Raw genomic sequence first — 26009 nt, forward strand, 5'->3', positions numbered from 1 at the left:
AAATCTGCTCCTTGGTATTAATCAAACATTTATGATGAGCAAGGGTGCCTTTTACAAAATTGTGAAATGTATGGCCCTGGGCTCAGGGGTTCCTGTGTGGTGGGGCACTACTAATTATTGCTTATTATTACTGATTAATAGAAATGCATTTTTTCATTTTTCTCCTACTCTGCCTCTGCAAACTTGAAGCATACATTCTGTATAAATGAGCAATGGTGCCTCTTTCAAAATTGTGAATTTCATGGCCTCTGGTTTCAAACACCAACCACATTTAATTGTTGGAAAGTTGTAACATGATACTCAGGTGACCTATAAGGCCCGTGGGCCATTTGTTATTGAAAAAGCAGCTCTCTAAGATGTCATAAAACCTGGACTTTAGCATGTTGTGGGGAATAGTTGTATAAAGTGTTGAAAAGTCATACATTTAGATATTGATTTTGGTAAAATTTTGTGATTTCAAATTTTCTAAACGTTCCTTGGAGTTTTTAAGTATCCACATCTGATTTACACCACTTCTCGAATATATTGTTGCACAGTACTCCTGAAGTTTCTCCTTCACTGCTGTAAATATTTTAGTGAGGAGTAAAGAAAGAGGCTTAGTAGAACATTTAATGGAACCCGCTATGTATCTTTGTTTATAAGGATTTTTATGAAGTTTCGGAATCCTATATAGATATGGTAGTTCGAATTCATTTTGGTTGTTGAGAATATTAAAAATATTATAAACTGACGTATGCTTTTGAAGAATTTCTTCCTTAAAAGGGGAGCTATGGGTATAAGTTCCATCGCTACTTGTAGAATTTTATTCCAGTTCCTCTAAAATACAATTAAAATAATGGGCAAAGGGCCATGTACCTTTGTAAGGATTTTATGTAGTTTATGAATATAATATAAATTAATAATGAAAAAAGTGAAGATAACGAACAGCAACCTATCTCCTAAAATCGACAAACAATACAAATCTTTGATCAGAGTTTAAAACAGAGACCCAATCTCAGAGGTGGGATTAGGTGCCTAAGAAAAGTAAGGCCTCTTTGTTAAATTATTTCTAAAAATCTATCATATTTTTTTTAATATGCTTTATATGAAAGAAAAGATTACAATTTCAAAGTCCAATTAATTATTAATTTCTTGATAAAGGTTTTTAAACGGATAGGATAAGTTGTTCACTTTTTCAGATACTGTAAATATTCCACCTGAGAGATTTATGGCATACATGAAAAATGGGATGACCACAGTTCGTCATGCAAGGGGGATCGTGGTTGGATGTGCTGAAGCAGGGAAGACGACACTTCTATACCGACTAATTGGGAAAAGTCTTGATAAAATTAAGGAAATAAAATCAACTAGAGGACTTCATGTCTACGAACACATATTTTTTGTGAGAAATGGAGATTTATCAGGTACAATTTTGTTTCTTTTACCAGCCATGAATGCAATAAGTAGTTAATACATTAGCAATAATCCTAAATAGGTTTCTCAACATCTGAAAATTTAAATAAAAAATAAAAAAAAAACCTCACCCTAAAAATCTTTATAAACTGAAAACAAAACAAAACCAAAAAAAAGATTGATTGTTTGCAGTTTACCATCCCATTTGAGAATTTTTCACTCATTGAGACGTCACCGTATGCCGGCACTTACTTGGCACTTAGGGCCATTGAGAAGTGAGGTTTTTTTATCGTGCCAACACCCACCGTGAAACGGTACCTAAGTCTAATCCGAAAGACCCGTTCCTTTCAGTTTTGGTGCCGAGCGCTTGGAGAAGGAACAGCCACTACATATGTTTACGTCTTAGGTTTGACGCGGCGCGGCGAACGAGAATCGAACCCTGGCCTCCCGACCACAAAGAGAGCGCCCTACCTCTAGGCTACTGTGACCGTCTTAGCGTAGCATACAAATGTACCAAGTTTCATAAAAATCAGACCAAAACTTAGCAACGTTTTCAAAGATTTCCACAGATTTCATTTTCAGTTTTGTAACAATGGTAATAGAGAGAAGAAGGCTTTAATCCTCAAAAAAAATATTTTAAGAAAACGGAATATGGTTGAATAGAAATCACTGTTGTTAACTTAAGTAGGGAAAATACATGCAAATCAAACGTTTAATTGATTTATCTTGGCTTTTTAGGTCACCTGAGTCACTCAGGTGACCTATTGCTATCCGTTTTGTCCGTCGGCGTGCGTCGTGCGATGTGCGTTAACATGTGAACATTTTTAGCTTCTTCTCTGAAACCACTCAACCAATTTCAGCCAAATTTGGCATATAGCATCTATGGGTGAAGGGGAACAAAAGTTTTGAATTTCATGGTCCCTGCCCCCCTGGGGCCTGAGGGGTGGGGCTAAAACCACCAAAATTAATGCAATCCTTAAAAATCTTCTTCACTCCTGGACATCAAGCAGTCAAACTGTTGGCATGATTGTAATAAGCATTGAACCCTCTACCAAAATTGTGAAATTCATGGCCCCAGGCAGGGTCAGGGGTTCTGGTGCTAGGGTTGGGCTATATAGATCATATAGTTAAAGTGCATTATTTCTTTGAAAATATTCTTCTCTGCTCCTGGGTATTAACTACAGTAACTAAGTACATAGCTATGATGAGCAAGAGTGCCTCTTCCAAAATTGTGAATTTCATGGCCCCAGGGGCAGAGGTTCTGGTGTTTGGGCGAGGCTCTATTGATTATATAGTGAAAATGCATTAATTCATTGAAAGTCTTTTTCTCTGCTCCTGGGTATTAAATAAAGTAACTAAGTACATAGTTAGGATGAGCAAGAGTGCCTCTTTCAAAATTGTGAATTTCATGGCCCCTGGGTCAGGGGTTCTTATGTTAGGGCGGGGCTCTATTGATTATATACTGAAAATGCATTATATCTTTGAAAATCTTCTTCTCTGCTCCTGGTTATTAAATAAAGTAACTAAGTACATAGTTATCATAATCAAGGATGCCTCTTCCAAAATTTTGAATTTCATGGCCCCAGGGTCAGGGGTTCTGGTGTTAGGGCGGGGCTCTATTGATTATATAGTGAAAATGCCTTAATTCTTTGAAAATCTACTTCTCTGTTCCTGGGTATTAGTGAAAGAAATTAAAACCTAGTTATGATAAGCAAGGATGCCTCTTCCAAAATTGTGAAATTCATGGCCCCTGGATCAAGGGTTCTGGTGTTAGGGCGGGGCTGTATGGATTATAAAGTGAAAATATTTTAATTCTTTAAAAATCTTTTTTCTCTGCACCTGGGTATTATTTAAACAAACTATGTACATTGTTATGATAAGCAATGATGCCTCTTCCAAAATTGTGAGATTCATGGCCCCGGGGACAGGAGTTCTGGAGCTAGGACGGGGCTGTAGGATCCTATAGTGAAGGTGAATTATTTCTTTGAAAATCTTCTTCTCTGCCCCTGGGTATTGTTTAAACAAACTAAGTACATTGTTACGATATGCAAGGATGTCTCTTCCAAAATTGTGAATTTTATGACCCCAGGTTTAAGGGTTCTGGTGGGAGGGGGGGGGGGGGGCTTCTATTGATTATAAAGTGAAAAAGCAAAATTTCTTTGAAAATATTCTTTTCTGCTTCTGGTTTAAAAAGCAAAGAAGCTAAGTGTATAGTTATGATGCGCAAGAGTTCTTCTTCCAGAGTAGTGAATTTCATGACCCCTGGGTCAGATGTGCTGGTGTGAGGGTGGGGCTCTTGATAATATAGTAAAAATTCATTAATTCTATTAAATAATCCTGTTTCCTTCTAAGTGTTAAGCAGATATGCAGAGTGTTTAGTTATGATGAGAAAACTTATGGTCCCAGGGTCAGAAGCTCTGGTGGGGGGGGGGGGGGCTCTATTGATAATATAGTGAATCTGTAGTAAAATGTATAATTTCTTTAAAAATTTTCTCTGCACCTGGGCATATCAGAGCCAAAAAGAGTAAAAGTTTTAATAAGGAAGGGAACTTTTACCTGGACCATTTGGTCCAGCGTTCTGGTCCTGGCCAGGGCTCTATTATTTTGTATTCTACTGAGAGGAGTTATTCCCCTTTGCCATTACTTTTGATAATTTATCACTGTAAATAATGTACTTGAAAGGTAAATAGAATAAAACAATTATGCAGAAACTTTTATTGTATAATACAAAAAGTACTTTCAAAGTTTTAATGATCAGATAAACTTGTAAGTAGTAGATAAATAAAAATGAGACAAAAATAACTTGTCTTATGAAATTTTCATCAAGCAGCAAGAGAAGCCAATGTAAGAGATTTCAACAAGGGATTAAAATAGTACAGAAGCATTGATAATTTGTTAATATACTGTATGGTGATAGTGATAAATGGGGAACAGATTTATAGAACCTAATTTATGAACTGTTAATGAATATTAAGACCAATTATTTTGTTGATCATGATCACCCTATTTTTCTTGCTTTTTCGGCCACAAAGCTTCACCTTTCAGTTCATTTTATATTCTATGCATCCTTTAAATTGTTGTATCATACTCAGGAGACCGTTAAGGCCCTTGGGCCTCTTGTTAAAAGGTTAAGAATGTTTACATTGATTACAAATTGAGTAATATACTTACGATTTCAATTTATTTTAAGGTATAGTATATATTTTAGTAATATAGTATTGATATAGCAAATGCCAGAATTCTTGAAATTTTTATCCCTTTATCTGGCAAAAATAAGGTCGTGAAAAAATATGGTGATCTAGAGTAGTCTTCGCATGCAAGCCGAAAGACTGAAGTGTTTTTGTGTTAGGATATTAATAAAAAAAACTGCACAATGATAGACTCTTCCGACCCGCATTTTTGTAAGATGTTTATGATGAAATGGCGTCACATGTATTTGGTGGCACTTCAGCTCTCAAACTAAGCTATTTTCAATGTTTTTTTTTCAGAATTTAAACCAAAATACATGTATTTATTGAATTTTTAAGAGAACAAGGTTTAAAAATTCGGTCAAAAACGATGTTGTTCACAAAATAATTGATTGTTTCGATTTAGGCTTAACAGGGCCAAAAACATCAACACAAAATAGTCTCTAAACAGAAAAAAGATTTCCCCCTGACTCCTCTTTTGTGCAATATTGCAGCTACCGAAAATGAGTCCTTTAAGAAACCATTGATCAGAATTCCAGCGTCTGAGCTTGAACAGAAGGAACAAAATAGCAATGATGACTCAACACATAACAAAATTGAGAGAGAAACTGGAAACAGTGCTAGTATGGAAAGCATTCAGGCTGATATGAATGCTGGAAAAGAATTTAGTGCACTGGCTCCACAGAAAAATATAATAGATGAATCACGGGATGAAACAATTGATCAAGATCTAACAGAGGATGCAAAAAGTGAAATATTATATACCGGAGAAAATGAAAGAAATGATCAAAAATTGGCAAGGGATGTAATGGAAAAGATATTGGATGCCAGGGAAAATGAAACAAGTGTCAGTATGTTTGATTTTGCTGGACAATTTGCTTATTATGCTTGTCATCAGATCTACATGAGGTCTGAAGCATTCTACGTTCTGGTGATGGATATGAGTAAAGCGTTCCAGGACGTCGTTAGTGGTGAAACAACTGAATGCGAGGGTTCTATCTTCTCTACGTGGACATACAAAGGTATGGATACAATAAAAAAAGATTACAAAATACTTCAACTGTAGACATTTTATTCTCTTGAATAAAAGAAGGTCATACATGAAATTTATAAAACCGATCAGCATTTTTTAACAATTAAAAAAAATACATATGATGGAGAACCGTGATATGATACTTCGAAGATGGCATACCGGAATATTTATCCGAAGGTGGTGGCGGGAAAACCCTGGAGTTTTATGTCACTGATGCCAAAGGAAGTGGTTGACATAACACTCAATGGCTTTCCTGGCAAACATTTTGGTAAAATCCTCCTAGAAGTCATGTAAATTTTATCAAAATAAATTATTAAAAATTTCAAAAATAATCCACAGATATTTTATGGCGTTTTCCCATATGCTCCGTTGTTTACCTTTGCCCAGCAACCAACTTCATTAAACCTCTAACCCGAGCTATTTGAAGCATAAAAGCATGCGAGAATGATCGAGAGGGTGTTATAAATGTTTCCGTTGTTCATTATAACTATTTCTATCGTGTGTTATTGCAGTTTCTGGTGTGATCCACCATTCTTCAGGGTATGTTGTTAAACGATGTAATAGAAAAAAAAGTTTAAAATGTTGTAAAAATTGGCATTTCATCGAATGCAATTCCCAATTAAAGTTGGTAATTATCTATTATCATGATTCAAAAGCTTGACAGGGCTTAAATAAAAACTTCTATCAACAAACAGCAGGCTACAAACCAGTTAAAAATATTCCGTCTAACTTATCAACACTTACGGTTTACGGCAGAAGTGACCGGTCGACAAGGACGCTTACTCCTCATAGGCACCTAATCCAACCTCTGAAATTTCAAGGGTTCAGTTTTAAGCCCTTTTCGCAGATTTGTATTTTTTGGAAATCGATCACTGTTCGTTACCTCCACTCTTTTCATTAGGTCACCTGAGTCACTCAGGTAACCTATTGCTATCCTTTTTTGTCCGTCGTCGTGCGTCGTCCGTTAACTTTTGAACATTTTTAACTTCTTCTCTAGAACCGCTTAACCAATTTCAACCAAATTTGGTATATAGCATCTACGAGTGAAGGGGAACAAAAATTGTGAATTTCATGGTCCCTGCCCCCCCCCCCCCCCCCGGGGCTTGAGGGGTGGGGCTAAAACCACCAAAAATAATGCAATCTTTAAAAATCTTCTTCTTTACTCCTGGACATCATGCAGTCAAACTGTTGGCATCATTGTAATAAGCATTGAGCCCTCTACCAAAATTGTGAAATTCATGGCCCCAGGGTCAGGGGTTCTGGCCCCACGGTTGGGCTATATAGATCATATAGTGAAAGTGCATTATTTCTTTGAAAATCTTCTCCTCTGCTCCTGGGTATTAAATAAAGTTACTAAGTACATAGTTATGATGAGCAAGAGTGCCTCTTCCAAAATTGTGAAATTCATGGCCCGAGAGTCAGGGGTTCTGGTTTTAAGGCGGGGCTCTATTGATTATATAGTGAAAATGCATTAATTCTTTGAAAATCTTCTTCTCTGCTCCTGGGTATTAAATAAAGTAACTAAGTACATAGTTATGATGCATAAGGATGCCTTTTCAAAAATTGTGAAGTTCATGGCCCCAGGGTCAGGGGTTCTGGTGTTAGGGCGGGGCTCTATAGATTATATAGTGAAAATGCATTAATTCTTTGAAAATCTTCTTCTTTGCTCCTGGGTATTAAATAAAGTAACTAAGTACATAGTTATGATGAGCAAGAGTACCTATTCCAAAATTGTGAATTTCATGGCCCCAGGATCAGGGGTTCTGGTGTTAGGGCGGGGCTCTATCAACTATATAGTGAAAATGTATTAATTCTTTGAAAATCTTCTCCTCTGCTCCTGGGCATTAAGGTGATAAACTAAGTACATAGTTATGATGAGGAGGTGGGCCTCTTCAAGAATTGTGAAAGCCATGACCCCTGGGTCAGGGGTTCTGGTGTTAGGACGGGGCTCCATTGATTATATAGTGAAAATGCTTTAATTCTTTGAAAGTCTTCTTCTCTGCTCCTGGGTATTATTTAAACAAACTAAGTGCATGGTTATGATGCATAAGGATGCCTTTTCAAAAATTGTGAATTTCATGGCCCCTGGGTCAGGGGTTCTGGTGTTAGGGCGGGGCTCTATTGATTATATAGTGAAAATGCATTAATTCTTTGAAAATCTTCTTCTCTGCTACTGGAGATTATTTAAACAAACTAAGTGCTTGATTATGATAGACAAGGATGCCTCTTCCAAAATTTTTAAATATATGGCCTCAGTTTTTGGGTTTCTGGAGGAGGGTTGGGGCTCTATTGATTATATAGTGGAAAAGCATTAATTCTATTGATTAATCATTAATTAATCCTGTCTGCTCCTTAGTGTTGAGCTGATAAATAAATTGCTTAGCTATGATGAAAATGGGAACTTCGAACAGAATTTGTAAATCTTGTGGTCCTAGGGTCAGGGCTTCTAGCATAATGGGGGGGGGGGGATTTTGATAATATAGTGGAAAAGTGTTAATTCTTTGAAGTCCATAGTTATGATGATGAGGGTAACTCTTCCAAATTTGTAAATTTCTTGACCGTTGGTCTTGGGTTCTGGTGTTAGGTAAGGCTTTGTTGAATCTGTAGTGAAAATGCATTGTGCCTGTGAAATTCTTCTCTGCTTCTGGGCATATCGGAAACAAACTGAGTAAAAGTTTAAATGATATGAGTAAGCGTATTTCTACCAGATTTTTAAACATCTGGACCATTCGTCTAAGCATTCTGGTCCTGGGCAGGGCTCTATTAACTTGTATTCTACTGAGAGAAGTTATTCTCCTTTTTTCATTCACCTTTGATAATTAATCACTGTAAATAATGTATTTGAAAGGTTAATAGAATAAGATAATTATGCAAGAATGTTTATCGTATAATTCAAAAAGTACTTTCTTAGTTTTAATTATCAGGTAGACCTGTAAATAATAGATAAATAAAAATGAGACAAAAATAACTTATTAAAAGTTCTTCAAAGACCATAAGAGACGTCAATGCTAGAGGTCTTAATATGGGTTTAAAAATAGTACAGAAGCACTAATAGTTTGTTAATAGTCTGCATGGTGATAGTGTTAAGTGGGGGACAGATTAGAACTTAATTTATGAGTTGATACTGAATACTAGACTAATTATTTTGATGATCCTGATCTTCCTACTTCTCTTGCTTAAGGGCAACAATGCTTCAGTGTATTTAACTTCTAAATTGTTGTATTATAATCAGGTGACCGTTAAGGCCCTTGGGCCTCTTGTTTAATTTGCAAGCATGACATGCTTGTCAAGATTCAAGTTCCTTCGAAGCATAACACTGCTGCGCTCGGCTAGATAGGATTCAAAGATTTTATGGAAAGATTAACTTTCTTAAAGAACAATGAAGGCACCGCAAAGCGGGCACCACCGCGAAAAAAGAGCACAATTTCTGTAATGTACATCTCAGCAAATACAAGTTACAGTTTCTCTTACATACTTACGCACAAGCGGGATAATACATATCCATATTTAAGAGACTTGAATTGAAAATTATCACAAAGTCTTTCTAATCTGTTTCTTATTTAGATGTTTTACTGAAAATACACTATATGTTCAACTCACAAATAAATTGCATGATAAACGATATGACTTCAAGTTTAACATGGTCAACTTTACAACTCTGTCTACCTGATCTACACATAGTGCTCACGGCGGGTGTGACCGCACAACAGGGATTCCCCTAGGCATCTTAAGGTTCCAGTTCCGTGCCCAATGCCCTGTTAACAAAGTTGTATTTACCTAAAGAATTCTAAGATCGATCTCTGTTTGTTATCTCCACCTTTTTAGCTGACCTATTGCTATCCGTTTTGTCCGTCGGCGTGCGTCGTGCGATGTGCGTTAACATTTGAACATTTTTAGCTTCTTCTCTGAAACCGCTCAACCAATCTCAACCAAATTTGGCATATAGCATCTATGGGTAAAGGGGATCAAAAATTTCTTGGTCCCTGCCCCCCTGGGGCCTGAGGGGTGGGGCTAAAACCACCAAAATTAATGCAATCTTTAAAAATCTTCTTCTTTACTCCTGGACATCAAGCAGTCAAACTGTTGGCATCATTGTAATAGCATTGAGTCCTCTACCAAAATTATGAAATTCATGGCCCCAGGGTCTGGGATTCTTGTGTTAGGGCGGGTCTCTATGGATTATATAGTGAAAATGCATTATATCTTTGAAAATCTTCTTCTCTGCACCTGGGTAATAAATAAACAAACTATGTACATTGTTATGATATGCAAGGATGCCTCTTCCAAAATTGTGAGTTTCATGGCCCCAGGGGCAGGGGTTCTGATGTTAGGGTGGGGCTCTATTTATTATGTAGTGAAAATGCATTAATTCATTGAAAATCTTCTCCTCTGCTCCTGGGTATTAGATAAACTAACTAAGTACATATTTATGATGAGCAAGAGTGCCTCTTCCAAAATTGTGAATTTCATGGCCCCTGGGTCAGGGGTTCTGGTGTTAGGGTGGGGCTCTATTGATTATATAGTGAAAATGCATTAATTCTTTGAAAATCTTCTTCTCTACTCCTGGGTATTATTGAAACACATTAAATACATAGTTATGATAATCAAGGATGCCTCTTCCAAAATCACAGGACGAAAGACCATCTTTAAGCAATCGCTTAATGGTGGCTTAATGGTAGCTTAATGGTGGCTTATAGAAGTTAATTCCTTTAAGCCACCATTAAGCCACCATTAAGCTGCAGCTTCTAGGTGCTTAATGTCCAAACTTCATTAAGCTACCATTAAGCCACCTTTAAGCTGCAACTTAATGGTTACTTAATGCCCAAACTTAATTAAACCACCTTAACGCATCCAGTATCAAGTCTTTAAACTAACTTGTTAAGTTTGAAGTTGTTTCAGTATCATTTACGCAAATACTTATTCAATTCATAATTTTTCTTGCTATTTCTAACATCTTTGACAATGCGTATAAACTCGGGAACTGAGAACAGCTTCACCAAATGCCTTAAAATTTTCGCTCCCTAAAATCAGTTTGTTTGAATACTTGTTTTAAAATTATTTTTATCCATAAATACATAATATATATTAATTTAAAAAAATCACATATTTTTCTTTCGTGTTTGGAGAGCCACGTTCCACTGCCGAATTGATAGGAAATGTGATTAGAGTCATTTTCTTCTGGAATATCTCTAAGTCTCTTAATTGTTCTTTGGGTAGAGAAATGTTTAAGATATAAAAAAATATATAGGTATAGATTATATTGCCAATCTTTGAATTAATTCATGAATAATTTGAATTAATTCGTGGTTAAGTGCCATTATTTTTTCCTTTCTTTTAAAATACTGCAGAAGTAAGAATTTATTAAAAATAATGCAGAAGTAAGAATTTATTAAAAATAATGCAGAAGTAAGAACTAATCAAAATATAGTCAATCTTCAATGTTTGTTATTTCAAAATCAATTTTCAAAAGAACAGCCGATCAGATTAAACAGGGTATCTGACCAGATTTATACACATTGAGAAGCGGGGTAAAATAATCAGTGTACAGTATATCGATTAGTTAGACAATAGACCTTAATTAGGTGTCCCCACCAGTCCCCCCCCGGTCAATTAACAGGAAACTATACACGGGAATGTACAGTGACAGATTTTGATGATCTATTTTTTTTTTTTTTTACAAAACTTAAAATTTACACAAGCATATAACAAATTAGAAATTATAATTGTACACAAAAAGACAATTATTTTGATACTCATAATGATATAAAAAGAATTAAAACTGAAGATGATATGTTACAAAAATATTTTATAACTTATTTAATTGTTATGCAAAGATTGTCAAAAACAGTAAATATCCGCAGCATATTTATAAGAACTATAATCTGTTTTTTTCCCAATCGTTCTCTTTCGATGATATATTCCTTTTTAATAAAAAAATTTGTTATATCTGTTGAATTTCAGTCTTTTCATGCTTATAAATCTGCGAATAACAGAACGAGGAATTCAGTTACTTAAAATCAAAAAGTTGTTTCACACGATCACACCGAACTCCGGTCCACGGTTAAGAAATATTAACGTAATATAAAACTTTATCAAAATTTCTTTTTTAAAATATATACATATAAATAAATATAATTATTCGTATTATTGATTAATAAATATAGACATCAGAAAAAAAAAACATATACAGGTACCTGTAACCATTCCAAACAAGTTTTGTTAAAAATAAAGGTTTTATATTTCATTTCAATTTCGACAGCCTTGATAGCTCAGTTGTTAAAGCGTTCGCCCTCCAATCTTAAGGTCATGGGATCGAATCCTGTTGGGAACGCTTTTTTTTTCATTTATTTATTATTTTTTAATTTTCTTTCCTTTACATTATTTTCGCTGAATTAACAAATGTATAAACTCGATATTTGTAATTTTTGTGAAGAAATCATTATAAAAATAATATTTAACCCATAAAAGCAGTTTTATCGACTGCGTAATGGTGACTTAATGGTGGCTTAAAGGTGGTTTAATGGTAGCTTAATGGAGTTTGGACATTAAGTACCTATAAGTCTGGCTTAATGGTGGCTTAATGGTGACTTAATGATTGTCTAGAAGCTACCATTAAGCACCTATAAGCCACCATTAAGCCACCATTAAGCTACCTTTAAGCATCCATTAAGGACTTTGAGATGGCTTAATGGTAACTTAATGGTGGTGTATTTATTACTTAAATGTAGCTTAAAGGTGCTTAATGGTGACTTAAAGACAACAATTAAACCATCATTAAGGACCTATAAGCCACCATTAAGCCAAACTTAAAGGAAGTGTTTCATCTTGTGAATTGTGAAATTCGTGGCCCCTGGATCAGGGGTTCTGGTGTTAGGGCGGGGCTCTATTGATTATAAAGTGAAAATGTTTTAATTCTTTAAAAATCTTTTTCTCTGCACCTGGGTATTTTTTAAACAAACTATGTACATTATTATGATAAGCAAGGATGCCTCTTCCAAAATTATGAAATTCATGGCCCCGGGGACAGGAGTTCTGGTGCTAGGGCGGGGCTATATAGATCCTATAGTGAAGGTGAATAATTTCTTTGAAAATCTTCTTCTCTGCCCCTGGGTATTGTTTAAACAGACTATGTACATTATTATGATACGCTAGGATGCCTCTTCCAAAATTGTGAATTTTATGACCGCAGATTTAAGGGTTCTGGTGAAGGGGGGGGGGGGTTTCTATTGATTATAAAGTGAAAAAGCAAAATTTCTTTGCAAATATTCTTTTCTGCTTCTGGTTAAAAAAGCAAAGAAGCTAAGTGTATAGTTATGATGCGCAAGAGTGCTTCTTCCAGAGTAGTGAATTTCATGACCCCTGGGTCAGATGCGCTGGTGTGAGAGTGGGGCTCTTGATAATATAGTGAAAATGCATTAATTCTATTAAATAATCCTGTTTGCTCCTTAGTGTTAAGCAGGTAAACAAAGTAATTAGTTATGACGGGCAAACATATGGTCCCAGGGTCAGAAGCTCTGGTGTTTCGGGGGGGGGGGGGGGGGGCTCTATTGATAATATAGTGAATCTGTAGTAAAAATGCATTATTTCTTTAAAAATCTTCTCTGCACCTGGGCATATATGAGGCAAATAGAGTAAAAATTTTCATAAGAAAAGGGAAATTTTTACCAGATTTTTGAACATCTGAACCATTTGGTCAAGTGTTCTGGTTCTGGCCTGGGCTCTATTAGTTTGTATTCTACTGAGAGGAGTTATTCCCCTTTGCCATTTACTTTTGATAATTTATCACTGTAAATAATGTACTTGAAAGGTAAATAGAATAAAACAATTATGCAAAAACTTTTATTGTATAATACAAAAAGTACTTTCATTGTTTTAATGATCAGATAGACTTGTAAGTAGTAGATAAATAAAAATGAGACAAAAATAACTTGTCTTATTAAATGTTCATCAAAGACCAAGAGAAGCCAATGTAAGAGGTTTCAACAAGGGATTAAAATAGTACAGAAGCATTGATAATTTGTTAATATACTGTATGGTGATAGTGATAAATGGGGAACAGATTAGAACCTAATTTATGAACTGTTAATGAATATTAAGACCAATTATTTTGTTGATCATGATCACCCTATTTTTCTTGCTTTTGGGCAACAAAGCTTCACCTTTCAGTTTATTTTATACTCTATGCATCCTTTAAATTATTGTATCATACTCAGGTGACCGTTAAGGCCCTTGGACCTCTTGTATATTTATGTCATCTGCTTTACATTCGTCACAATTTTACTAAAAACGGTTCCATCCACTTGAAGTTACTCATACATGAAAAATTCGCACCATATCCAAGTCATTTTAAAGAGAAGAATGTTTTATTTATTTATGCTATATAACTTATTGAAAACGAGAAGGCATGAATTCAATGAGTACTTAAGTTATACTTGTATTAGCTTGATCGAAATTGGTTAGCCGTTTTTTTTAAAATAAACAATATTAAGAAAAAAAATCATTACCCAACGTTATACAGTATAACTTGGGTAGCAATCATCATTCTTTAATTATACTTTGCATTCCAAGAATTAAAATGAAGGTTCACAAAAGGGATTTAGTTTTGATTCAGGTGCTTTTAATTTAGGTGATTACTATTGTCCATTGATCTCTTGTATGCCCTATTAATGTGTATGTGTTTGTTAATACTTGATTTATGTGAATTATTGATATTACTTACTATACTTTGTTCCTAGATTATCTTTACTTCTGGCTTGACTCCATAAAATCGTTTAGTGGAACTTCTGCACAAGTTCTTACTGTGGCTACGCATACAGAAGGCAAGACAGGAGAGGTATTGATAGAATTTGTTGAAAAGATTCCTAATCAGTAGACTATAATAAAGCTTCAATATATTGCACTAATAATTACTCGATTAATGGCCTCTTTTTTATGCTATTATTTTTCAATGTTGAAGTGGGAGATTAATAATTTGCTTAATTCTATTCCTTAAACCGTTTAAATCACAATAATGCAATTTAATGGTGAACACATTTGTGACTCCTTTTATTTAACTTTTTTGTACACTTAATAATTATAATAATATTTTCAAAATAGGAAAAGGACTCTTTTTGGGAGAGTCTTTGGGCGTTAGTACCAGAGGAAGATAAGACCAGGCTTTACGACAGGGATTTTGCATTAGGACTAATTGAGATGAATGAAGAAGGGGTACATACTCTGCAAAGTCTAAAAAAATCAATAGCTGAAGTAGTGTCGCAAGGCATGGACACAAAGATAGAAGTTCCCTCAGCTTGGGCTCTTCTTGAACATCTCTTACAAAAAGCAGAAAAGCCAATTTTGTCAATCAGTGACATCAACGAAGAGAATAAGAAACTTCCCGAAGAATACCAATTGAAGAGTCAAGAAGAAATATATGATTTTCTGTCCTTTTTCCATTCTAATGGAATGTTATTATTTTTCATGGAGGAAGGACTGAGAACACATGCAATTTTCGGCATACAATGGTTTTCCAATGCATTCAGTAAACTTATTGCCGACAAGACCCACATCAACAGAGAATGTCAACGAAGATACATAAAAGATTGGAACCATTTTAATGCCACGGGAAAACTGAGCGATTCTCTTATAGATGCTCTATGGAAAGAAGAATCGTCATACCTAGAACACAAGGCAGCACTGATGTCATATATGGAGAGACTACGGATGTTAGTCAGCATAGAAGGCGAATTCTCCTGGTATGTCCCCTGCATGAACAATAAGCCTTTTACACACGACATCTTTGAACAGACCCTAGATAAGTCGTCCATTTTGGGTTTTCGATTCACATCCTTTGCCATGTTCGTGTATTATAGGCTTATTGCATATTGCATGAGTTCCCTCAAGTGGAAAGTGCAGTTGGATAAAGACAAAAGTCAATGTCTGTATCACACAGCAGCAATTTTTGAAACCCAAAATCACACAGTTATCGTTGGTATCATCGATAACGACATACAGATTCAAGTCTTACGAATCAAGAATCTGAATCCCAAAGTTTCCTGTGAAATTGGAAAAACAATTGAAATTGCCTTAACAGAATTGACGAAGACATTTGATGAAAGGAAAACCTTCCTAAAAGGCTACAAATGTCTAAATCGTTTCTGTAGTATAGAAGATCTAACATTTATTCCAGAAAAGGAACTGTCTGGAGTTCAATGCAACTGTCCAATTGTGGATAAACATGAAATAGATGCACATTGGACACTCAGTTTCTGGAAAGAGGTGTGTACATTTTTGTTGTTGTTTCTAAACCGAATTATTTCAAATAGATAATTTGTGTCAGTCTCTCGTTTGGACTTGGTAATATGTCTTCGCAACGTTTTCATTTGATATCTGTAGTCCTTTTTATAAAAATTCTAACTTTTTACGTAAGATTTTAACTTTAGTATCTCTTACAACAAATCATAAGTGCTTTTCACGAACGCATTCGTAGCAAATTAATTGAACATAAGATTTTACTTACGATAGACTTCGTCGTTAGCAACGATCTCAATATGCTTTATACTTCTTATATTAGTGGATGAAAATAAAAATAAAGCTCAGTTTTCATCATTTGTCAGCAAAACAAGGTTATTGACAACGAATAACAAGTGCAATCGATTGTGAAGCAAGAAGTTTGAAATTTGACGTCACAATCACAAGTCTGACGTAAAAGTAGTTCATACGAAAATCTTAAGTGAAACTTACATTGTAAATATTTTGTAACGTATTTCATTTCTTTTTTCGAAAATGATCGTGAAAAAAAATATAAAATAGTTTTGGAAGTTACTTTTAAAAGTTCTATTTTACTTAAGGACAGGTGATATAAACGAAAAAAAATGGATGTCTGGATTGGTATATATTTTTGGGCCTATTTCTGTTGTTAATGATGCGAATAATAAATCTCTTAAATATTAAGAAATTGTAAACCTTCTATGATGTTTAAAATTATACCTTTCAGCAACCATCCTTCATAATTTATATAAATTTTTGTCACTTCAAATCTCATTTTTGTGAAACTTTGATTGAAAAATTAGAAACTATACGGTTAAACTTTTTCATTTTACTTACGCAAACATGATTCAAGTTGTTATTTTGAAATTTCTTGACAAAAATGTGTTTGTTTCATCTGTCCTTAAGAGAGGAATGGGACTCTCGTACATGTAAAGTTACGATATATTTTGCACTTGCGACTTTCTTTAGAATTTTGTGAAAACGATTTTTATAGTAAGTTTTCACTTAAAATAAGAATATATCGTAAGATTTTTTGTGAAAAGATCCACTAAAAGGCAAATAGTATTGTATTTATATGTTTATAATATCGAGGAAACAACTAGCATAATATAAATCCCTCTCATTTCTATTGATTGACTTTTGACTGACTATAGGTGAACAAATATTGTATGCAGTGTATATAGACATGATTTACAAAGCTCCTTCTTAATGATGATATATCGATACTGGTAAAGAATTGTTCTTCCTCCAATGAAGAATTATTTTTTCAGAATGTTTGTTCCAAGAATTCAGGGTCGTCTGTAGGAAATCTTGATGGTCGTGCAACAGCATCTAGTACAACAGATGACAACATTCTGTGCTTTTCTTGTGAGGAAAAACATGATATAGGAGTCCACTACTGGGAAAAGGTATATCTCATTTTCTCAATTTGGGAATGAAGATTGTTTTACAAGTACATATGTGATGTAATTTAATTATTTATATGTTGTGATTGCAACACAAAGAAAAAAGAAATGTGATATAGGAGGCTTATTAACGAGGGTTGTCTATAAAATTTGTGGACAATGACGTTTTTGCCACAATAAATAGTTCTAGATATACTTATTGTATATCAAAATAATTGTTACGAAAATTCAAATCAGAATAGTTTGTTTTTTATTGTTTGAACTTAAACATTTTGTAAAAATTCAGGATTTAAACAGCTCGTAGATAGTGTGTACGGCCCATATGTAGTGTGTTCTGATTAAAATGTTATTAAAAAAATATTTTCTTTTAAAAAGAAGTCAAAGCTTAATAGAAAATAAATGTGTTGGAAATGAAGCAGCTGTCATCAGTTTCTACTATCGTTTATTATACATCCAGTGAAAATATAAGGTAAAAAATTCGCAAGAAAAAAAAAGTTTCAAAAAATGACGGAAAAAGCGACGTCGGCCATTCGAACGGAATAACGCCAAAACATAAAATTTTGTTTAAATTAGGTTGAAACAATGTCAGAGATCAAATATTTATGCAAGCAAGTTGAAATTATTGTTTTATACGAGGCGTGATCAAAAAGTTCGCAAAATAATTGAATTGCTTCCATAAAAAAATAAAGTAAGGTGTCAGTGTTCATTATTTTTAAAGTGGTCATCTCTAATTTAAAAACACATCTGTAACCGTTCTGTCCATGCGCGAACCACGTGATCTAGACAGTCCGTAGCGTTCTGTTCACAGACGATTAAATATTTTCCGAGTCTTATATTTTTACCATGCAAGATATTTTTTATAACAAGAACAGTTAATTTGTCAGAAATGGACAAATATCGGAAATAGGTTGGGTGGATAAGGATATCCTTTCCCAGAATGAGCATGGTGACCATCACAACCCATCAATAACTCCTTTGTCTTAGTAACGTCCTTTATCTAGTATGGATATAGTATGGGCACTTTGTTTAATCCTACCTGAGAATGCTTCCAAATCTGTCTGACTAATCATGCTCTTAATCAAGATTTTAAAAGAATCTTTTCCCTATTTCTTCGTAAGTAGAACTTTGAATTTGCTCTGCCTTAATCGGATAACATTTATTATGTGGTGGTTATACAAATTACATGTAAAGAAATACATTGATTGTACATCAATTTTTAAAATAAATTGGAACACATGTGAGTTAAGGCTAGGTATAGGCGTTTCTATGCAAATGAGCTAATAAAAAAAGCATAAGAAGTATATTTATTATTCAGAGAAATGTTGATTTATTTTCTTATGCATACTTAGTACCCACGATATGTTATAGCCAGTACACATTATGACGTCATATTATGACGTCACTGATCTTACCTACTGGATGTAATAAAACTCATCAACAAAACAGCTTCGGCGCAAGGGATTACCCTATTTATTTTTACATAAAAATTGTATAATGCTAAGAGGAATATTCTATAGATTAATAAAACTGCTGCACAAATCCTAGGCATTTTCTCATTTGATCGGAATTTGAGGAAACTTATGCTGGACTGTGCATTTTTACCCTTATTCAACTTAAAACTTTACAAATTGAAATTATACAACTGAGCTGTTGACATTTGTGCAGCAATACCAGCAAACTTTGGAATATTTTGCTTCTAAATATACCTTGTTTCAGTTAAATAAAATAGAGCATGCCCTTGCGCCGAAGCTGTTTTGTTGATATCCATTACAATCTTGTGTAGTAAAGAACAATGACGTCATAATATGACGTCATAATGTGTACTGGCTATATTATGTTGTGGATACCAAGTATGTATTAGACAATAAGTTTTAACTTTCTCTGTAAAAAAAATATAGTCCTTAGGCATTTTAATTAGATTATTTGCATAGAAATGCCTATACCTTGCCTTAACTCACCTGCGAAGCACTGCTGACACAAAATATCTCTCTATAGGAACGGTTGTTTTATTTTAAATTAGGCCATTCCAAGTTTTTTTCTCTGTTTAGCATCCACCCATCTTTCAAAAACCTACCTACCTATTCGCAACCCCCCCCCCCCCCCAAAAAAAAAAAAAAAAAAAAAAAAAAAAAAAAAAAAAAAAAAAAAAAAAACAAGGAATTTATAATCATAAAAATGAGGTCAATCAAAAAATTTTATTTAATTAATCTATTTTTCTCATAGATAGATAATTCTTAAGCAAAATCAGGATATTTAATGCTTAAAATTTATCTTAAATGACACAATGTAGACAAATATTTAGAGAAATTGACAGAATTCAAAGATTTTGACCACAATAATCAGTTTCAGGAGTCCTGATTTTGTTTGTTTTTGCTGATATTGGGAGTCAAAAACCTAGGCGCACGCAAACGCTAAACATAGAAAAAAAACGTGGAATGGCCTTACTGGTTTTAAGAGAATCATCATATAATGATGCATCAATATATGAAGTGAGATATATGAAAATAACAGTGATTGATCTAAACAAATGTAAATCTGTGAACAGGGCATAAAATACCAACCCCTGGAAATTCCAGATGTGGCATCAGGTTACCAACATGTGTAACAAAGCTTTCACTTAATTCTTACATTTATGGCCCGTAGTTTTTCAGATTATTTTTTTTAAAGATGCTATTTCTAGTATTATCTGGCAGTCGAAACCGATCACGGACCTGGTGGTAGGGCATGTTCCTCCTGATCGGGAGACCCGGGATCGATTCTCCTTCGCCATGCAGCGTCAAACTTAAGATATAAACATAGGTAGTAAATGTTTCTTCGCAAAGCGCCCGACATTATTTCCATTTTTATGTCGACGCGATATATCCCGGTGAGCTTCACATAAAAGAAACCACAGAGTCTGACACATCTGTTTCATTTTGGATATTTTATTAGAAAAAGACGTTAATGGTAATCTAACAACGAAGTTTTATGATAAACTTGATGACTTCAACTTTTCAATCGTCAACTTCCCTTACTTATGCATCAATATACCATTATCACATGCAATAGGGGTTTATATTTTCTCAGTTGATTCGATACGCAAGAGCATGCTCTACGTATATACAATTTCTAAAACGAGGTAAGTTATTGACAAACAAGTTGATGAAACAAGAATATCAGCAGTCTCGTTTAAAGTCATCATTTCGTAAGTTCTTTGGTCGATACAATGACCTTGTCAGCAAAAACAATCTATGATTATGTCAAATGCTGACTGATGTTTTTCATACTAATTGTTAGGCAATTATTTATTATTTACAAACTGAATTTTCGACCGATATTTCCGTCATTTCTCGATCATGAAAAGGAACACACGGCAGGTGTGACGGTTCGGCAGGGGATGGTCACTCCTCCATGGCACCTGATCCCACCTCTGATGTCTTAGATGTCCATGTTTGCTCTGCTCCTATTTTTTCATGTTTAATAGACTTTTGAGTTCGAATACTGTTCGTTATCTCCACATATTTCACCGTATAAACTGAGACCCCGTGTCGCAGTAGATGTTGGCATGAAACAGATCCGTCATGCTCAATGGCCCTGAGTGCCGAGTATAGGTCGAAATTTGCAGCTCTCCACCAGCAAGTGGTGGCTTCTCCATACGTGTGAAAAATTCCCGAGACGGACGAACAAACAAACAAACATATTTATATTGATATTTATGTGAATTTTCACAATATGTAACTTATTCAGAAACACAAAGAGAGATAACTCTATAATTTTGGTAAAACTTGTTTTTTGTTGTTGTTTTTTTTTTACAATAGAAATCAACGGAAAACGGAAAATATTTTTAAAACATTCCCCCCCCCCCCCCGGTGAAACAAAAATTCTTTTTAGTCATGGGTCTTTCGGATGAGACCTTAAAAACCGAGTTTTTCTTTCACGGTAGGTGTTAGCACGTTAAATAGCCCTCATTGCTTAATGGTTTTGAGTACCAAGTATAGGTCTAACTTTTAAATCCCTTGTCAGGCATACGGTGATGTTTCTATATGATTGGGAAATTCTCGAATGGGATGTTAAACAGAATATATTTAAATTTGCTGATGTCTTTCCTTGTATGACAATACAAATTAAATTCAAATTCAGTTTTCAATGACATGCAGTTGGTCACTTGATCAAACTTATTTGCGTTTGGAAAGCAAACTGCACGAGCCATTTGGAAAGTTCAGATTGTGACGTCACATTTCGTCGTAGATATGTTATGTTGCATTTCCATAACAAAGTCTAAATAGTGCCTATTTTTCCTTGAACACGAATAAAAAAAGGAAATATAAATATAAGAAATAAAATATTATTTTTTAGAGTTTCATTGGGATATGACATGAAGTCGGTACGTGATCAAATCTACTATAACGCCCTTCGAGAAAATTGTATCTTATTTCTTAAATAATCAATCCGGCAGTTTAATACACTAAAAGATATATTTTAACATAAACCAAATCTTTTCTTTTTTCAATGTTATATTATTTGCTACATTCTGATACATGCCTTGCAGAACAGCAAAAGAATAAGGACAGAGTCGGAGTATCTATTTGCAAAAGGAGTGCATTCAGTAGATGTAATGACAAGCATTATTAAAGCAGATGTCAGCAGAAGCGTAGGGCTAATTCTCAGGGATGGAATTTCGGAGGGAACAGGATTTCGTGTCGGGGAAAAATATATAATGACTTGCCTGCATGTTATTGAGAAGTTTATCATAGGTTTGTAGTCCTTTGTTTTATTCCAATTAGCTAATCTTGTAGGAAAAAAAAAAGAAATTGAAAGCCCTTATATGTGCCACTTTATATACTTTTTGAATTCTTCCCAGTATCTATTTGTAGATTTCCTCTAGAAAAATGTACAAACATCATTGCACTGATAAATGGGTTTGTCATAAGTGTTGAATGTTCATGAAAGGGATCGTTTTTCACGGAAATGAGCATAAGTAGTAAAGTACACATGACGAGAAATGCCAACCTAACGGGAAAACATTCTCGAATAAAATCAGAACAGCTTCAAAGAAACAAAATTTTACAATTTAATGAATTTCTTTGATTACTGTTCGATATCTTTATATTTCATACTACTACTTTCATTTTCCCTAAGATTATGTTGCCCATACTGTGCAATTTCTGTTGATGATTTCTTTTTGATTTTTTTTTGTGGATCTAAGAGCATAAACAGCTTTTTCACAAAGACTTTTGTGGAAAAAGTAGTAGGCATTGATTTACTGAAGCATCTTAAAATAAATTACAATATTTTAATACAAAAATTCATCATATAATTATCCAAATATAGCTTTACTGATATACAAGTAAGGAAAACTCATTTATTCTATTTGTTTAATATGATTTCAGCTTTATACTCTCTATACATGCTTTAAAAGATATCTTTGTAATACAGATGAAAATTCCTTTGAGTGTGACAGATTTTGCATTCAGTTTGGGAAGACAAAAGTGGCCCAGAATGATGAACCAAGAATGAAATTCAACTTTGAACCAATTCTTCACTACACAGATAAAGAATATGATGTGGCTATTTTGGAAATGAAGACACACCAAGAACGTGACGTAATCTTTGCTCCACCTTTGACTTCATTTGGTAAAATGAGTTATCCCTCAGAGATTCACCTCATTGGTCATACCGGCGGCGTGCAAATGAAAGAAGACAGCCAAGTTTACCCTAACATAATTAAAACAGACAACTATGAAGACAAACGCATTAAAGAGTTAAGTGACTGGAGTAAAAAGAATCTTCCTGAAGGAATTGATTATTATTCCGTGCTACGTGAGGCACCACAAAAGGTACTGTTTAACACGACATTTGCCCCCGGATCCTCAGGTTCACCTGGATTCATGATAAAGGAACAGAGAGCATATACAGTTCTTATTGTAAGCGCTGGTGTCCCTAAATGTTATTACGAGAATGGTGTACATGTGCCTGCAAATAAGAGAGTTGAGTATGGCTATGCTTTAGAGGATTTAAATGCAAAAATGCAAAAATCGTCATCAAGAATTAAAGCATTAGCGTCAGAAATATTTGGGGAGTGTTTTAGGACAAGTTAACGGTATTTGTGAAGATCAAGACTATTTATATTGCTTTCTCAAAATACTTGTAAGCTAAAGATATAATAGTATAGACTCACCGAGGAGACAACAGTTGAGAATAAATCAGAATCGTTGATTAACCTTAGATAGAGCTTAGATGAATCTATGAAGTCATTTTAATACAGCTATATCATAAATGCGATAACATAAAGTACTGAGTATATAACTGTTTATAAAAGTTGTTCTTTATTTTCATATTTCGTCTTGTTTAAGTATCCGTTGTTCAGTTGTCCATATCTTGGTATTTATACGAAATCTTATACCTAGTAAATGTTTCACGTCATTGGTTATCGTTTTTAGGTCACCTGAGTCACTCAGGTGACCTATTGCTATCTCTTTTCGTCCGTCGTCGTCCGTCGTTCGTAAACTTTTGAACATTTTCAGCTTCTTCTCTGGAACCAGCAAACCAATTTCAACCAATTTTGGCATATAGCATCTATGGATGAAGGGGAACAAAATTTGTGAAAATTGTGGCCCCTGCCCCCCTGGGGCCTGAGAGGTGGGGCCAAAACCATCAAAATTAATGCAATATTTAAAAATCTTATTCTTTACTCCTGGACATCACGCAGTCAAACTGTTGGCATGATTGTAATAAGCATTGAACCCTCTACCACAATTGTGAAATTCATGGCCACAGGGTCAGGGTTCTGGTGCTAGGGCGGGACTATATAGATCATATAGTGAAAGTGCATTATTTCTTTGAAAATCTTCTTCTCTACTCCTGGGTATTATTGAAACAAAATGAATACCTAGTTATGATAAGCAAGAGTGACTCTACCCAAATTGTGGAATTCATGGCCCCAGGGTCAGAGGTTCTGGTGTTAGGGCGGGGCTATATAGATCATATAGTGAAAGTGCAATATTTCTTTGAAAATCTTCTTCTCTACTCCTGGGTATTATTGAAACAAATTGAATACATAGTTATGATAAGCAAGAGTGACTCTACCAAAATTGTGAAATTCATAGCTACAGGGTCAGAGGTTCTGGTGCTTGGGCAGGGCTATATAGATCATATAGTGAAAGTGCATTATTTCTTTGAAAATCTTTTTCTCTACTCCTGGGTATTATTGAAACAAATTGAATACATAGTTATGATAAGCAAGAGTGACTCTACCAAAATTGTGAAATTCATGACCTCAGGGTCAGGGGTTCTGGTTCTAGGGCGGGGCTATATAGATCATATAGTGAAAGTGCAATATATCTTTGAAAATCTTCTTCTCTATTCTTGGTTATTACTTAAACAAATACTTGATTATGATAAGCAAGGGTGACTCTACCAAAATTGTGAATTTCATGACCCCTGGATCAGAGGTTCTGATGTTAGAGCAGGGCTCTATTTATTATATAGTGAAAATGCTTTAAAAATCTTCTCTGCACCTAGGCATATCAGAGGCAAAAAGAGTAAAAGTTTCAATAAGGAAGGGTATTTTTACCAGATTTTTTAACATGATCAGGACCATTTGGTCAAGTGTTCTCGTCCAGGCCAGGGTTCTATTATTTTGTATTCCACTGAGAGGATTATTCCCCTTTGCCATTTACGTGTGATAATTAATCACTGTAAATAATGTACTTAAAAGGTTAATAGAATAAGAGAATTATGCAAGATTTTTTATTGTATAATAAAAAAATTACTTTCATAGTTTTAATGATCAGGTAGACTTGTAAGTAATAGATGAATAAAAATGAGACAAAAATAACACGTCTTATTAAATGTTCATCGAAGACCAAGAGAGGCCAATGTAACAATGCAACAATTTCAACAAGGAATTAAAAGAGTACAGAAGCACTGATAGTTTGTTTTTATACTGTCTGGTGAGAGTGATAACATAATTTATGTACTGTTAATGAATACTAGACTTATTATTTTGTTGATCCTGATCACCCTATTTTTCTTGCTTTTGGGCAACAAAGCTTCACCTTTCAGTTCATTTCATACTCTATGGATCCTCTAAATTGTTGTATTATACTCAGGTGACCGTTAAGGCCCTTGGGCCTCTTGTTTGTTAAAGTGACATATACCTCCCATGAAATATTCATCAATGTATACTATTCATGAGTGAACCTGGAAACCATTCTTTGAAAATATAAATCTGAGTTTATTTTTTTTGTCCTGTTTTAAAATTTGTCAACAACTTGTGAAATCTGGATGTGATATGAAGTGAATAATATATGTTATGAAGAGTTGCTAAAACTATATGCAATGAAGCTTTGTTAATCTGTTCAGAGGTAAAAGCTTTGGAATTTCATTAATTTTATTTTATCTTTAATTGAAAATAAAATTCAGCTGGAATAATCGGTCAACAGGGGATGTTTACTTATCCAAGGCATATGATCCAACCTCTGAATTTTCTATGGGACTGTTTTTTATGCCCTGTTCACGAATTTGTTCATGATTTTTTTGAGATCGATCTCTGTTCGTTGTCTTTACCTTTTTTTTCATTTTTCATATTTGTATATTTATCAATTTTACTTTAATGTAAACGTAATTTGAGTAGAGCAGTATGGCAATGTTTTGAATTGCTTCTGAAAATATGTGTGTAATCTGTGTAAAAAATTGTTTTAAATGCAATTCAGGAGTCAATTTTGTTTTTAAGAGAATTATAAACATGTAGCAATCCAAAAA

The 26009-nt window shown here is 34.3% G+C and overlaps 1 protein-coding gene across 1 annotated transcript; it reads left to right on the top strand.

Annotated features, from left to right (window-relative positions):
• Positions 1-1178: 1178 nt before the first annotated feature.
• Positions 1179-26009, top strand: LOC133179903 (uncharacterized; the record flags this gene model as incomplete). Its single annotated transcript, XM_061314578.1, has 7 exons — positions 1179-1403; positions 5075-5602; positions 14349-14446; positions 14710-15870; positions 17133-17270; positions 21796-22000; positions 22683-26009. Coding segments are annotated over 7 exons (3017 nt in total), but the record flags the coding sequence as incomplete, so codon positions are not given.

Source organism: Saccostrea echinata, unplaced genomic scaffold (assembly GCF_033153115.1).
Source record: "Saccostrea echinata isolate AGI-Se365-2 ecotype Australia unplaced genomic scaffold, CSIRO_AGI_Sech_v1 ptg000005l, whole genome shotgun sequence".
NCBI classification, from domain to species: domain Eukaryota; kingdom Metazoa; phylum Mollusca; class Bivalvia; order Ostreida; family Ostreidae; genus Saccostrea; species Saccostrea echinata.